At 54.7% G+C, this 14,922-nt stretch overlaps 1 protein-coding gene across 5 annotated transcripts in view; it reads left to right on the top strand.

Annotated features, from left to right (window-relative positions):
* Positions 1 to 14,535, top strand: part of IGSF9B (immunoglobulin superfamily member 9B) — a 58,309-nt gene extending 43,774 nt beyond the window's left edge. For 3 of the 5 annotated variants that reach the window (XM_059676991.1, XM_059676992.1, XM_059676995.1), the window contains exons 19-20: positions 173 to 294; positions 3,411 to 14,535. In XM_059676991.1, the coding sequence (XP_059532974.1) occupies positions 173 to 294; positions 3,411 to 3,619 (331 nt within the window). In that variant the 3' untranslated portion in view covers positions 3,620 to 14,535. The remainder of the gene's footprint in view (positions 1 to 172; positions 295 to 3,410) is intronic. The other 2 variants (XR_009450156.1, XR_009450155.1) reach the window with 1 other exon arrangement.
* Positions 14,536 to 14,922: the final 387 nt, after the last annotated feature.

Here is a 14,922-nt window from a genome sequence, read left to right as displayed (position 1 = left end):
CCTTTCTCCCTCCCAGGCGCAACAGGGAGCCAGGGGCCGGAGCCCTCGTGGGTCCAGGACTCCATGGAACCGCACTCTGTCCGACGGGCCGGCTCTTGGGCTTTCTTCCAGCCCCGCTTCGAAGGCTCCCCGTCCGGGGGCTGACCCGCACCCTCTGATTGTCCCTCTGCAGGACACATCCACCCGCCCCCGGGAACGCCGCTGCACCTGAGAGGCTGGAGGCTCTGAAGTACCAACGGATAAAGAAGCCCAAAAAGTCATCCAAGGGCTCTTCGAAGTCAAAGAAACGATCCGGTAAATGGCGGGAAGCGCCTCGCTCCCCTCTTTCCACCTCGCCCGCCATGATTGTGGGGTTGTTTCCTTCGGGACCCCCGGCCTGGGGTTGTCTTTAGGATTGAACCCATCAGTTCTCTCACTCTCTGTTTCTCTTGAACTCGAATTTGCACCGAACGCACCATCGAATTGTCATATTGAAGGTTAAAATCTCCGCTTGTCCTTCCAGTTCTGTTCCCTCCCGTCTGGGAACCGTTCCTCTCCGTGGCATGTGTGTTTTCAAGAGCCCTTCTGCATACACCGTTAGGAAAGATGGTGTATTGTGTTAGTCTATTTTTAAACAACCTAAATCGTATCGGAGTTTTATCCATTCTGCAACGCTCGGATCTCCGTATGTATTTCCTCCCTATCGTTTCGGGCCTTCTAGCTGGGCGTGGGAATGACGGGGTCCCGCTCCGTGGTCAGGGGACGTTGTGGCAGGGACCTAGCTTCTGCAGTTGGTCATGTTTCTCTCAAGGAGAGAGGGGAATCTCGCTTTGTAAAAGGTCACCTCTCGCGAATTATGTCTAACGTTTCTCCAGCGGTTAATAGGTGGCTGCTAAGAGAGCGTAAAACCAGGCCAGCCCTTTTTGGATGTAGAGAATTCCTTAATATTCCCCCATACTCTCTTTGTACCGGTGGTTTCAGGGATGTGACAGGCTGTCAGAGGAAACGGCGGAACAGGATCTTGTCAGTCTGGAATGGCTGCTGTAGAGGAACTTGCTTTAGCGACGGGGTTACGGGGAAGTGTTACCCAGAGGCCTCTTGAATCTTGGGGAGAATGGGAGCACTTATTTCTCACTTTACCGTTGGGTGGTGCTATTATCCTTTTAGTTTATAGGTGGGAATACTGAGGCAGAAAAAAGAAGAAAATGAAGTTTTTGGAGTTTGGGTGGGAAATTGGATCTCAAAGCTGAATTTTCAACTCCTATAAGCTCCTTTCAGCCTAAGACCTCTATCTATTATCTATCTATCTATCTATCTATCTATCACCTATCTTTTTTTTTTTTTTGTAAAAAAGGCACATCAGATGTCCACATTCTCTTGTCCTGTTCCTTTATATATTAAAAACTCTCAAAGATGTCTTTAACCCAGGCCTATTCCATGAGCTCAAGTCTCATATTTCCAGTTGCCCGCTGAACCTGCGTTTGGATAGTTTATAAGCCTTTCTAAGGCCCAGAATAGAGTTATTGATTATCCTCTCCAAATCTTTCTCAGTTCCTCCCCAGTTTCATAAATAGCACTGCTACCAGCCCAGACACGCAGGCCCCTCGACCACGATTCTTCTCTTGCTCTTACATCCAATCCATTGGGAAGGTCTGTTGGCTCAGCGTTTAGAACATATCCTGAATCTGACCCCACTTATTTCCTGTCTCAGCTGCTAAAACTGCACATTCTAACACACACTCCTCCCTCGCCTTGACTACGGCAAGCACCTCCTCTTGGGTCCTCCTGCCTCCAGCCCGGCTCCTTCTGTAGTCTACTGTACACACAGCCACCAAAGTGACCTTTAGAAAATGTCACCACATATTCTCTCCTTTAGTCATGGGCATGTGCCTACTCATGCACACACACACATACATGCACATGCATGCGTCGCACACACACACGCACACACATGCATGCATACTTCTGATTCAAACCTTCCAGAAACTTCCCACTGAAACCAGCAGAGATTTAGAACTTCTTGCGCTAGCCGGTGTGGCTCAGTGGATAGAGCGTCAGCCTGTGGACTGAAGGGTCCTAGGTTTGATTCTGGTCAAGGGCATATGTCCGGGTTGCGGGCTCGATCCCCAGTGGGGGGGCGTGCAGGAGGCAGCTGATCAATGATTCTCTCTCATCATTGATGTTTCTAGCTCTCTCTCCCTCTCCCTTCCTCTCTGAAATCAGTTGAAATGTATTCTTTTAAAAAAGAACTTCTTAGGCCGCCCTGCCTGCCTGTACTGCCCTGCTTTCTCTGCTCACTCGGCGTGAGCTGCGACAGCCCTCCTCCTGTCTCTGGAACATGTCACGTGTGCTCCTAACTCAGGGCTTTCCCATGTGACATCCCTCTGTCAGGAACATGTTGCCTCGGGTCTTTGCAAGGCTCGCGAGGGTTTCTCTGTCAGAGCAGCCGTGTCTCAGTCATTTGCTTCCTCGTGACCCTGGTTTATCTTTTTCTGTAGCACTTGCAGTGTCCGCACCTTTGATTTCTGTAGTTTTTAAGTCTTACAGTTTGTCCGGCTTCCCCACTCCCGCATTGAAGTGTAATCTTCCAGAAAACAAGGGCTGGATCTCTATCCCCAGCAGGGCCGCGAGGCAGAGGCGTGGCCCTGGCGCCGGAAAGGACCAGGCCCGACTCTATGCACATGACTGAGCTCTCGTGTAAAACCCACCGCTGCTTGAAGGGAAGGGGTGGGGGGTGAGTGGGATGAAAACAAATGTGTGAAGCCCCAAGCCCAGCACCTAGAATGGTATCTGGTACTCGGGTGGCACAAAAAAGACATACGAATATTCCTTTTAGAAAAACTGTTACCTAAGGATAGGTTTTTTATTGATCATTTTTTAGAAAGAGAGAGAGAGAGAGAGAGAGAGAGAGAGAGAGAGAGAGGAAAAGGGAGAGAGAAAGAAACAGGGGACCAGCCCTGCAATATGCCCTGACCGGGACGAGAACCTGCAACCTTTTGTTGTTTGGGGCGAGGCTCCAACCAACTGAGCCACCTGGCCAGGGTAGTATTTCTCTAATAAAAAGAAGAAAAAAAAGGAATATTCTACAAAATATGTTACATAAGTATATTCAAGATTAAATAAAAGATAAAATAGAAATAGGGATTGGCTAGATCCACCTGCTTCTTTGACTCTGGGGAGCAGGAGGCGGGCAGCCGTGGAGTGGGTTCTGTGGGATGGGCCTCCCAGTCAAGTCTCTCTGGGGTGAGGAAGGCAGTTTTTCTCTCTCTGCTCTGGTCCCCCGTATACTCAGAGACCCCTTTGTTTAAGCCCGAAGCCCGGAGGATGCGTCCTGGCAGGTGAGCGAGGTGCGTGTGCGAGGGCCGCGGTCTTCCTTCTCACCCACTCTCTTTTCTTTCCGCCTCTCCTGTGCGCCCGTCCCACCTCCCTAGACGGTCCTGCCTCCCAGGCTCAGCAGCTTCCAAACTCTCAGGTCCTGTGGCCCGACGAAGCTGTCTGCCTCCGGAAGAAGAAGAGACACACTCGGCCGGACCCCTTTGCCCGCCTCTCAGACTTGTGCCATCGCCAGCTTCCGGAAGACCAGACGGCCATCCTCAACAGCGTGGACCACGACGACCCCGGCCATGCCACTCTGCTGTGACGACACAACTCTGAAGTGCTCCCGGAGTGAGAGGGCGGGCCGAGGGCCGGGGCGGGGTGTGCCGCGCTGGGTGCCGGGGGCCTTGGCTCTCCCCCCCCCCCCCCCCAATGGCCTGGCCGGTACTTCTGCTCACACCTCTGTTCTGCTTCCGCCCCTTCATCTCTGGGCAGAGCGGCGTCTCCTCCACACCTGGCCCGCTGGCCTCGTCTTTAGGACATGGGACCGGGCAGACCCTCCGGTGGTGGGTGGAGGTCAGGACGTGGACTGGGGACAGGGCGGGATGCCTGCTTCCGCCCACCGCTCCCCTCTTCCTGCCGTGGGTTTTTCTCACTTCTTCAAAGATCTTTGCAAGTAAGGAGGCAAGCGGTGGCTTGTACTGCTCTCAGCTTCTGCTTCGGCTTTTAAAGTCCCCCCAAGCGCTGCATATATATAGATATAGGTGCAAATCATAGCTTCGTAGTGTGTGGGCTTCTCTATGTGTATATAGATGTACATTGAAGCAAAGTGCTGTTTATTTCTGTGGTCAGTGAAAGAGGCGGGAGCTCAGTAGTTGGACCGCGGAGAGCTGGGTGGGTGTCCTGACGCCCGTCTCGGGGATTTTTTTCTTCCTGAAACAGGAGTCACGCCTTCTCAGCCGATCTCACCATTGGACTCTCCACCTTCTCCCACCCAGAGCAGAAATGGGGGCTTGCCGTTGATTTCCAGCTGCCTGCTTTGGGGGTTCGGCAACGCGTTGCCCCAGAACTAAACACAAGCCTGTATTTCTTGGTTCCTGGGTGAAGAAAGGGGGGCAGGCAAAGGGCCAGACTGGCATCTTCCTTCCACGGTTGGGCTCAGAATGGAAGCTTCTTAGCAGCAGGCCTGCTGTACCAGCTCGCGCACTCACCCATCAGCCCCTTCGGGTCCAGCCCGGAGCGGGCGGGAGCTTTGGGGCCAAAGGGCCTCCATTCTGGAGCCGCCTGCGCTGCACACCTCGCCGCCGTTGCTCTATTCATAGCCCGCCTCCGGCTCGGCGCCCTCGGAGCGCGGATCCAAAGCCGCTGACTGGGTTCTTCCTTTCCTTTTGTGGGAGCTAATTTCCCAGATTGATTAATTGCCACTTGCGGGGAGCCCGCCGGCGGCTCCTCTCCCTGCTCTCCACGTGCTGCCTGCAGACTCTGCTCTGCCCGGGGCCCCCCTCCACCCTGTGGGCCCAGTGTGGGCGGAACGGGATCAGATGAATCTAGGATGCCTGGGGGTTCTGGGGGTGCTCTGGACCCCCTCTCTTCCCCTGGTTCTGTTCAAGTGGAACTGGCTGAGGCATGGAATGAAGGTGGAGGGGGCGCTCTGCCCAAATCTTGTCCTAGTTCAAACTGTTAGCACCAGACGCTTCTGTGAGGTCATCTTAAAATACCTGAATATGCACCACCACACCTCTCTCTCTCTCTCTCTCTCTCTCTCTCTCTCTCTCTCTCGTCAGATGATGGCACTGTCCAGGCACAGGGCAGAGTCCGAGGGGGCAGGTGTGTCTGGTTTCTCTTCCCTCCTCCTGTGCAGGAGCCGCCCTGCTGGCTGCCGGGGTCCAGGTGGCTTTTGGGTTCCTTGAAGTCTTTCCTTGGTGCTGCTGTCCTGGTGGGTTTGGGGACATCTACCTCTCCCCAGTCACCTGCTCACACATCGGCCAAGTCAAAGCACTGGAGGCGGCCCAGCCCCGTGACCGAGGCCGGCGGGGCCTCCGAGAGCAGGAAGGCCCTCCTGCTGGATGCTTCCCTCTCAGGGCTGGGCGCTCGGCCTCCCAGACCCGGTGCTTTCTTTCTCCCGGCTGCTGCGCCTGGGGACAGTTCCAACGCGGGTCTGCACCCCGGTCGCAGCCACAGTCCGTTTCTCAATGCAAGAGGTAGAAAGGGCGGTGTCTGGCCCTTGTCTGTCAACGGCCTCATCTCTCCGGGGCTGGGCCAGCGCCCTGGGGAGGACCCTGGACCTTTCGGCTGATGTTAAACTTCTCTGAACATCCAACTCCACTTTCCCACTGGCCCGCGGCCCCAGCTAAAGGGAGCCGGGGGTGGTGGTGGTCTTCCTTGCAGGGCAGCACTGCCCCTGCCACGAGCCCATCAGCGATCACAGACACCTCTGCTGGGCACGGGCCTCGCTCTGCGTCAGGCGCCCCGTCTGTGCTCGCCACCTGCAGTTTCTCACGCGGGCCGGGTCCCAGCTGCAACGCCGACGTGGGGTGTCAGGGACGTGGGTCTGCGGGATGAATTAGGTCAGACTTTCTCAGCCCTGCGTTGGAATTCTGGGCCCTTCCGGTGACAACAGGAGAAGACGAGGGGGAAGCTTTGCCTTTTTGGGGTGTCGTACAGGACGGAGAGCCAGAGTCTGGGCTGAGGTGCCGCGGGCTATGGCTGCGCTTTCCAGGGGGACCCCACCACCGCGAGTGTCACCAGCGCTGACCAAGGTGCTGACTCCTTTTTTTCCTTCCTCTGGCCACGCCCTCACCTCCAGCACATCAGGCCCAATGATGGGAGCAGAGTGTGTCGCTGGCCACTGGGTGGCAGCTGTGCGGGGCGAGGGAAGGACACAGGCCCCCCTCTCCTCTCCGAGTGGCCGTGGGCTCATTTCTCCTCCCGAGAGCGCTTCCTTCTGTGACAGTGTCTTTGAGGGCCAGCGGCCTTCCTACCCCCTGGGAGCTGTTTCAGTACCTCCTGCCAGGACTGTGATGGGAATTGCCAGAATGCAGTGCCTCTGTCCCCGGGGGGATGGAGGGATGGTGTCTCCCGTAGACACTCAGGTGCTGGTGGGGGGTGGGGGGGGGGGCCTGTGTGAAGGTGTGCACGATGGGGTGCAGCCATTTCTAAGGACCAGATGTCCTATGTCCTCTGTCCCGGAGCGATGGCCACGGCCCTCTCCAGCCTCCTAGGACAGTGGTCGGCAAACTGCGGCCCCTTGAGTGTGGCTCTTCCACAAAACACCACGTGTGGGCGCGCACGTACAGTGCGATTGAAACTTCATGGCCACACTCAAGGGGCCAAAGAGCCGCATGTGGCTCGCGAGCCGTGCTTGGCCAACCACGGTCCTAGGACTTCCACGCTCCACCGTGCGGGAGAGCAACTGTCTTCCAACCTTCCCCGTTCACGGCCTGGCAGCCTTGCCATGGAAGGAGCTCAGACAAAGACCGATTCCCAGGTCTCGTCGTGGGCCTGGCCCTCCATTCTGCGTCTCCACTGGACACCTCGGCTGTGTCAGGCTCGGGATTCCGTGGGCCAGGAAAAGGGTCAGATGCTGTGAGAAGGAGCTTGTCAAGCATGTGAGGGACCCGCCGCCGCCGTGGTTTGGGGAAAGAAAATGAGCCGTAAGGAGAAGGGAGTCCCGCGTCTCGACAACACTGGTGGGTTTGGGGGCAGGAGTGGGGTCCTGAGGGAGGCTCGTCGTGGTGGCCCTGCCCAGCCTGTGCTGGCAGCGTTGCCACAGCCTCGCCCAGCCTGTCCCCCTGGATCTCTCCTTGAGGGGGCTGGGGGGGCGTGTGAGGGGCCTTTTGAGCTTCTACTTTCTCAGCAGGAAAGCTGCTTCATCCCCAGGGCTGGCAGGGTCCCTGTCCCCCTTCGAAGAGGCCTGTGTCCCCCTCGTCATGTTCTCCGGGTGGCGGGGAGCGGGGTGAGAAATCATGGCTCTCCTTCATGCTCTCTGCGTTTATTTTTGATTTGGGATCTGAACAATCGCGGGTTGAACTGACGTCAGTGGTTTTCCTGTGTCGTTTTCATGCAGAGGAAACTGGGGAGGACGAAGAGGTAGAGTTTCCCCGAGTAGGTTTTTATTTATTTTCCCCAAGGTTGGCAAAACGGCAGCTTCAGGGGAGACGCAGACTTCCGGAGCATCAGGCGACACTGCCGCCCCAGGATTGGGATCCAGGGCTGGGGCGTGGGCAACGGGAGCTGCTTCTTCCGATTTTATTAGGAAAAGCGTTGGGGGGCTCGGGGCGGGTTGGGGAAGAATTGTACATAACGTCCTTTTAGGGTCATGCAGGGGAACGTAAGAGAAGACGCTCGCGGTTAAGCTTGGGCTTGCTTTGCTTGCATGAACGGAGCTTCGGCCGTCGCAGGGGCTGCTGGGAGCAGAGGGAAGGAGCGGCTCCCTCGGGGAAGGGTGCAGGGTCTCCCCAGCTTCTCGGCCCAGCTCTGTCTTCCTGTCTCATCCAATCCCCGCCCCCCCGCCCCCCGGGGCTGCACTTGCTGCTTTGGGGAGAGGGCCAGGAGGGGTGCTACCGTCCAGCTGGAGAATGAACAAGGTGATCGATGGGGTGGGTCTTCAGGAAGTGGGGTTGGCAAGCGGGGGCAGAGGGAGGAGGTCGCGTTCTCGTGCCGGGTGTCTGTTGTCGGTGAGGGTGGAAGGGGAATGGAGAGGGGGGTGGGTCACGGAGTAGAAAGTGGGGATCCTGGGATAAGACAGTGGGACCAAAGCTGAGGGACATCAAGGCTTACCCTGCTCTTTGGGGCCCGTGATAACGTAGGGGACTGCGTGCAGGTTGGAGGTCATCTCCGGAAAAGGAGGAGGAGTGAGGCCCTGGGGTGGGGGCGGGCTGACAGGGCGTGGCAGTGAGGCTCACTTTGGGGGCACACGTGGGAGAGTGATGCTGTTATGCAGAAAGACTGTGGGGGTGGGGTCTTGGAAGAAGTCTTGCTTCTGAGCTGGGCTTCCTTGCTTCTAGAATTCCTCTAACACTAAGCGTCCAAAGCAAACAAGGACATAGTGTTCTGATGTCTTTCAATGTCATGTTTGTTACCGGGGATGTAGGGGGGTCTCCTCAGGCCCCCAGAGAGGAGCCTTGTTTGAGATTCCCGGGCTGGCACAGCTCTGGCAGTAGAAGCGGGAGAATCACTCTTGTGAGCTCCATGGGCCCGTTCTCATCAGCAGAAGCGGCAGGTGGACTCCCTCCTCTTCCTGGACCTAAAACTGTTCCTGAGCCACCGTCGCTGGGGATGGAGACGAGGGGTTGGGACTTGGCCTTTGCATTGACTACCCTTCCTTTCTGAAGGGCGGAGACCGCCTTCAGACCCGGAAGCTACACTGGAGGGTGGGGGGGGGGGGCTTGCTACCTAGAGGTTCTTCCCCTGTTTCTCTTCCTTCGGCAGGTTAAGGTCCCCCCCCCCCCCCCACCGGTCTGGTTGATGCAGGAGAGGAGAGATTTATGCTAAGACCAGAGCAGAAGCCTCTGTCCGCTTGGATGTCCCCAGCTCTGCCTCCTTGCGGGTCAGGAGGCCGAATGACACATCTCTCCTTTAGAAGAAGTCAGTGCGCCAACACTCAGAGCCCGGATTGGCCTTCAGCCTTCCTGCAGCTCGTCTTCCGGTCAGGGGTGTCTGTCACCACCCCTCCCTCTGACTGGGAGTGAGGCCACGCTGGTCCAGTGTTTTATTTCTGGGCCACCTTGTCTATACTTCTCAAATATGTCTTTCAGGAGCAAATAGCATATCCCCGCCCGATGTTTTGTGTGCTGGGCGGCTGAGAGGGCGGGAGTGTTTTCATGACCTGCTTTGAAGCGGATGGAGTAATTCCTCATAGAGGAGTCTGATCCAAAGGCCCCCACAGAGGAGCCTTGTCTTGAGATGCCGAGGGTTTCTGGGTAGGATAAGGCAACAGGAAGAATGAGAGCGATGATTCTTCATAGCTGGCCATGCCTTGAGGAGGAAGAGTGTGAGTATCTTGATTGCTAAATGCTTGGGTTAGAACAGCAGCCAGCAGTGGAGGTCACGGGTTTTCTCTCCTGTGTGGGTCTGTCATGGTCGTTGGGGGTTTCTGAAGAGAACCGATGACACAGGTGTCAGCTTTGGAGCCCTGGCCGGGAGAGCGAGGGCGGGGGATTGGAGCGGAACACGTTTTCCGTTCCTGCCCCTGGCCCCTGGCCCTGCCTTTCCTATCCCACGAGATGGTAACAGGCATGGCTGTCAGGGAAACGTGCTCCCCCTCTCCCTGGCACTGGGTTTCCTGGACTTACTATTATTTTAGGAGCTGGGGTGAGGTCTGCCCCTCCACCCCATAAACACAGCAATGAGGTTCCCTTTCCTTCCTCTCCCCACTTATTTATGGCTCCAGGGATCTTGACCTTGTGCATGGTTTAAGCTGGGGAGATGGCGGGGTGGGGAAGGGAGTCTGGGAGGGGAGAGAGGCTGGGCTGGGGCGGGGGGAGTTGCATTTGCAGCCTTAGAAATACCACAAGCATGCTTTTGGGCCATGTGTGGGGTGTTCACATATGTAGACAGAAGGGACACACGCCAACTCTCCTCATATTGGTCATGAGGACATAGGGCCTTTTTGCTTCCTTGAGGTGAGGGCATCTGTGAAACCTTGTTTCCAGTGGAGGGAACGGACCTACTCGTGGTCATGTTACAATCCTTGGAAGGGAAATTGTCCATCGCTCTATCAATGGATATTTATAAATTGCCTACGGCCAACCGTCAAAGGTCTGTCATGAGTAGACGGTGTCCTGGCTGGGTCAGAGAAGGGACTGTCTCATCTGTCCCTCTGGCGTTCCCAGGTTCTCATGTGGGCTTTAGCTCCCAGCCAGCTGTCTATTCTGTGCTCCTTTCCTGGGCTCAGGAAGTAAGAGTATGTGTGTGAGAAGGTGTGTGTGTGTGTGTGCACGCATGCGTGTGTGTATGTGCATGTGTGTGTGGTGGTGATGTGTTTGTGGTGCGTGTGTCTTGTGTGTGATGTATGTTTGTGTGCTGTGGTGTGTGTGCTGTGGTGTGTGGGTGTTTGTGTGTGGTGTGTGGGTATTTGTGGTGTGTGTTTGTGGTGTGCTGTGTGTGTGTGTGTATGTGTGTGAAGAGATTTGTAGGGACACACTAGTTCACCTGAGGAGCCTCAGGCCTCTTTCTGGTTGACCTTTTCTCTGGTAGGCAACTTCTGTTTTGGTAGGAGGGTGCAGTTAGTAATATACCACCTTCAGTGTATTTTTTATGGAGATTGTATATAAAATATATAAATATATACATATAATTTGTTCTATTTTAAGGAGACGGGGGGACTTAGGGAAGGGTGGGTGGGTGCAGGGATCAGATGCAATAGTCATGCGTGGGAGGCTTCAGGCACGGGAGACAGCTGGGGCTGGGAAATGGGAGGGCAGGAGACTGGACTGGGCCAGAGGAGTGGGGCCTGGTGCCCTCAGCACACATATATACATAGAGAGGAAACCTATATACAGTCTATCTAGCTAGCTTATCTATATATCTATATATCTATATGAAGTCATAGTTCGCTTTATTTTTGTACCTGTGCTTAGAGATGTTTGGAGCAGGATACTAGCTCATGCCTTGGTGCCCCCGCCCCCGCCGCCCCCCCCTCCCCCCCGCCGCCTTCCCCTTCCTTCCCCTATGCCTCTTCCTTTGAGACGCTCTGTTCAGAGTTGCTTGGGTATTTCTGATGGAAATGTGTATATACAACAAATCTAAGAACAACAAAGCGAGTTGGAGGCTGTGGGAGCGACTGGGTCGGATGGCTCCTTAGCCCAGGACCCACAGTGACGCTTGCCACTGGGATGGGGACACTGTGGCTGGAAACCGTTAGCACAGGTGCTTCCTATGGTGAGGACGGAGAGTTGCATTCGCCCCCATGTGGCTGTGGGTTGGTACTCAGTTCCCCCGAAGGGGTCCAGCCCAGCAGCTCAGGGGCTTACAGTGCCTGTCCTGACTCAGGCATTCCCGGAGGGTGTGGCGGCGGGTGGAGGGAGGTGTCTCGAGATAGCTTTGGGAGGCTGCCTGCATGGACTGTCTCGGAGAAGAATATCCTGCTTGCTCTTGCTGCAGTTTCTTGGAACCCGTGTGAATGTGATATCTAGTATAAATATACTATATATGCTCCCCCCCCCCCACAGTTAGTATTTTATTTGGAAAATAAGGTGGCTTTGGAGATGGGATGGTTCCATCCCGGGACAGTCAGTAGAGGATGAGGAGTGAGAGAAGGGCGTGGGGCATAACGGGGAGGAGGGAGCCAGGTGGAAACTCCTTCTGGCGCCTGGCCTGGGACTTAGAACCGAAAAGTATATCGGAAGAACTTGACCCAGAACTGGAGATTCTGGGGAGCAGGAGCTCACTGGTATTGGAGCGGGAACCGTTGTGGGCCCTGAAGGATTCCTCTCTGAGAATTCAGGACCTCGCATTTGCTGCGAGAGCTGCACGCCTTGCAGCCATGGCAATGGTCCCCTGGTGCTGGCTCTTTCTTCCGACTCGCCAGGAGCTGAGAGCCGTGTGTTTGGAGCTGGTGCAGGGCCAGGTGGTGCAGGCAGCCAGGAGAAACTCATGGATGAGTCTCTCTGCTCTCATCCGGCTTGTCAACTAAAAGGCAATAGAACTCTCTTCCCCAACCAAAGGGGCAGCTGCCCAAGAGCTCTTGTCCCATGGAGTTTGATCATTAGAGGGACCCAGATGGCTCGGCCATGGGAAGGACTCTTTTAACATGTTGGGGTTTTATGGGAAGAGTAGGGTGGGTAGGGTGGAGCTTGAGTCTGAGTCCTGACTCCTTTGCCTCCATAATGTAGACCTTATGGGTCACTGCCCTTCCCTCAGGCACTGTCCCTGGGTCCCTGAATTACCTGCTCAGAACATCCCCAATTTCCAAGGACGCTGAAGGAGTACTGGAAGGGCACCAGTACTGGGTCCACGTGGCTGTGTGTCTGTCCTCAGAGGTGGTTGTTTCCTGCAGTCTTCGCTGGAGGCCAGAGGGGCAGGCAGCCAGGTGTTTCTTGTAAGAATTTCTAGGGAGGTTGAGCAAGAGAAAAAGTGGCACATTCTGTGCCCCTTCCTGGCTTGCAGCCCCTTCCCCACACACAAAGGAGCCTCCCCATTCCTGTTCTAGAGCCACCCTCCTCTCTTGCTCTACACACCCTGTCCCACACCCAGTGCACATGCAACTAGTAGAATAAATTACTTCAGCACGACAGGCCCCTCAGAGGGTTAGTCCCTCCACTAGGTCTCGTGTTGGTCTAAACTCGACTTCTGTCCACGTTAAGGCCAAGGCTGGATGCGTAGAAATTTCAGTGGCCACCAGGTATAGGAGATCAAGAGTCACTGACCTACCTGCACATAACCCATCCCATCCTCCAGGCTCCAGTTGGGCTCTTCAGTCATGCGAGCAAAAGTGAAGACAAGAGACATAACCCCTACCTTGAAATTATGGAGCTGGGAGGGGATGTCATTCTTACCTCTGCCTTTTCCTGGCCACACAGCCTCAGAAAGATGGTGAAAAGGTAGACACTGGAGAGGAAAAATAGCCCAGCAAAGAGCTTCAATTTCTCCGAAGAGCCAGTCTTTCCTAAAGGCATAAATGGATTGAGATCTGATGGGATATGGAGTCAACAAAACTTCCTGTCTTTGAACCTCTCAGTTAATGGCCAGGTTGGTGGAATGGGTGCTCTGATCAAGCTTTTGAGATCCACTGTCTCTTCCAGGAACATGAGCTGTTCCATATGCCCGCGCTGTATTCCCTGGCTCCCATGTAGTGGAATTGTTTCAATTGGGCAACCTCTGTCTGCTGTATGGAATGAGCGTTGGGAGCGGACAGACCCCCTGGGAATTGCTCACCCAAGGATCAGTGTGGGCCCCATCCTTCTCTCCTTTATCAGTACATCTACCAAAAGCTTGGGGAAGAAGGGCTTGTTCATTGCTCACTGACTTTTTGCTGGGTTGCTTCACTTCTGTTTGCTGTCGGTGTTAGGTTGAGCCACTGTGGACAGTATAATAGGACGAAGGAGAAGAGGAGGTCTACACAGCGCACTTGTCCATGAGAGCTTGGCCATGACATTGGGGTGAGGGATGTCTCCTGTGTATAGTGCCCAGGGCCTGGGAGAGGGGGTACGTTATGTAATGATCTCCATTGCTGGAACTTTAGACTGAAGTGTTACCAGGGGAGTGGTTGGTTTAGTAGAGAATAGCAGTTTAAAGCTCCATTTACCAAGTCGTATACATCAATCTCGAAAAATCATAGCGTCTCGTGGGATTTCATTTCCGAACTACCATCTGTGGGGCCCGAGATGGAGGGCACGGGATGGGATGTGCTTTCTCCAGGCGCTCCTTCTCCATAGCCCCCGACTGGAAGGGACCGCCTCCTGTTTCCTGCCAGTGACGTCTGGTTCCTTTTATCTTCAACGTTTCCTCTTGTCCCAGGAGAAATTTATCATCCTGGATCGAACTCTTCCATTGCACGGCTGGAGGCAATTTTGTCGGCATTGCGCTCCCCCATTTCACCCCCGTGCTCTGTGGACATGCAGAGCGGGGGGACTAGGCAGTGTGGGTGGGGAGCGGCTTCTGAGGCTGCCTCCTCCAGGCCTCTGAAAGAGTCCATACCTCTAGATGCCTCTTGCATTCGTTCTTCTTTTCTAACGAGTCTGGATACGACTTATCAGTTTCGTCCTGGGGGTTCCGGCTCCCATTTCGGACTCTTTGATTTCCTCCTTCAGCTTCCTTTGGGGGTCAGCCTCCATCCATGCCAGGTCTTCGGAAGACCCTTCAGCCTCGTTTCCATTTCTTGAATGTCGAGTATTACAACATAATTGCGCTAGGGTGCTTTATGGTGCTGTTCTTGAAGAGGCCAGCTGGACTGAACCTCCTCTGTCCCACTGGTTCCTTAAACTTTGCTGTATTTTTTTTTTTTTATTTGATTTACACCCACCCTCCACCCCCACCCCGGGGTTTGGGGAGGGAGGTGGGGGAGGGTGGCTTTTGTGTTTTCTCTTTTCTGTATGTATGAACTGGTTAAAGTCAGTGATCACGGGCAGCTGACTTCATGGTATTGGTTGGCTGACTTTGGTTAACGATTCAAGACAAACCAACACATTGTACAGCTGCACACAGAAACACCTTTGAGTGTGAACTTGAATGGCAACTCGAGGCTTACTATTTGAACTTCAGGTATGTAACTGAAAAGTAAATAAAAACACTATTTTTTCAGTAAGCTTTTTTTTCTTCTACAAGACAACTTAGAAATCAAACTACGAGAACATTAAATCGGTGCTGTACCAAAGCCTTATATGAACATGTTCTACACTCTGTATAACCTGTCTCTGGTGAGCTCCCTGCTCTGTCACCTTCTTCTCAAAAGCCTGGGAATGCCAGCGAGTGCCAAGCCTGGGGCTGGGTCTTGGGGACCTGTGGCCATGGGGACCCTTTGGAGCAGAGGATGATGGTGAAAGTGGGACCATTCTGCTTCCTGAGTAGACTCTGAAAGGACACCAGGCATTTGTGTTTGTGTGTGTGCATGTGTGAGGGCTGGTGTGTGTGTATGTGTGTGTGTATGTACGTGTGTGGGTACACACGTGTGTGGTGTGCATACAGGTG

Source organism: Myotis daubentonii, chromosome 19, assembly GCF_963259705.1.
Source record: "Myotis daubentonii chromosome 19, mMyoDau2.1, whole genome shotgun sequence".
Lineage (NCBI taxonomy): Eukaryota > Metazoa > Chordata > Mammalia > Chiroptera > Vespertilionidae > Myotis > Myotis daubentonii.
Note: the sequence above shows the minus strand (reverse complement) of the source record. Positions and strands in the feature narration are given on the sequence as shown.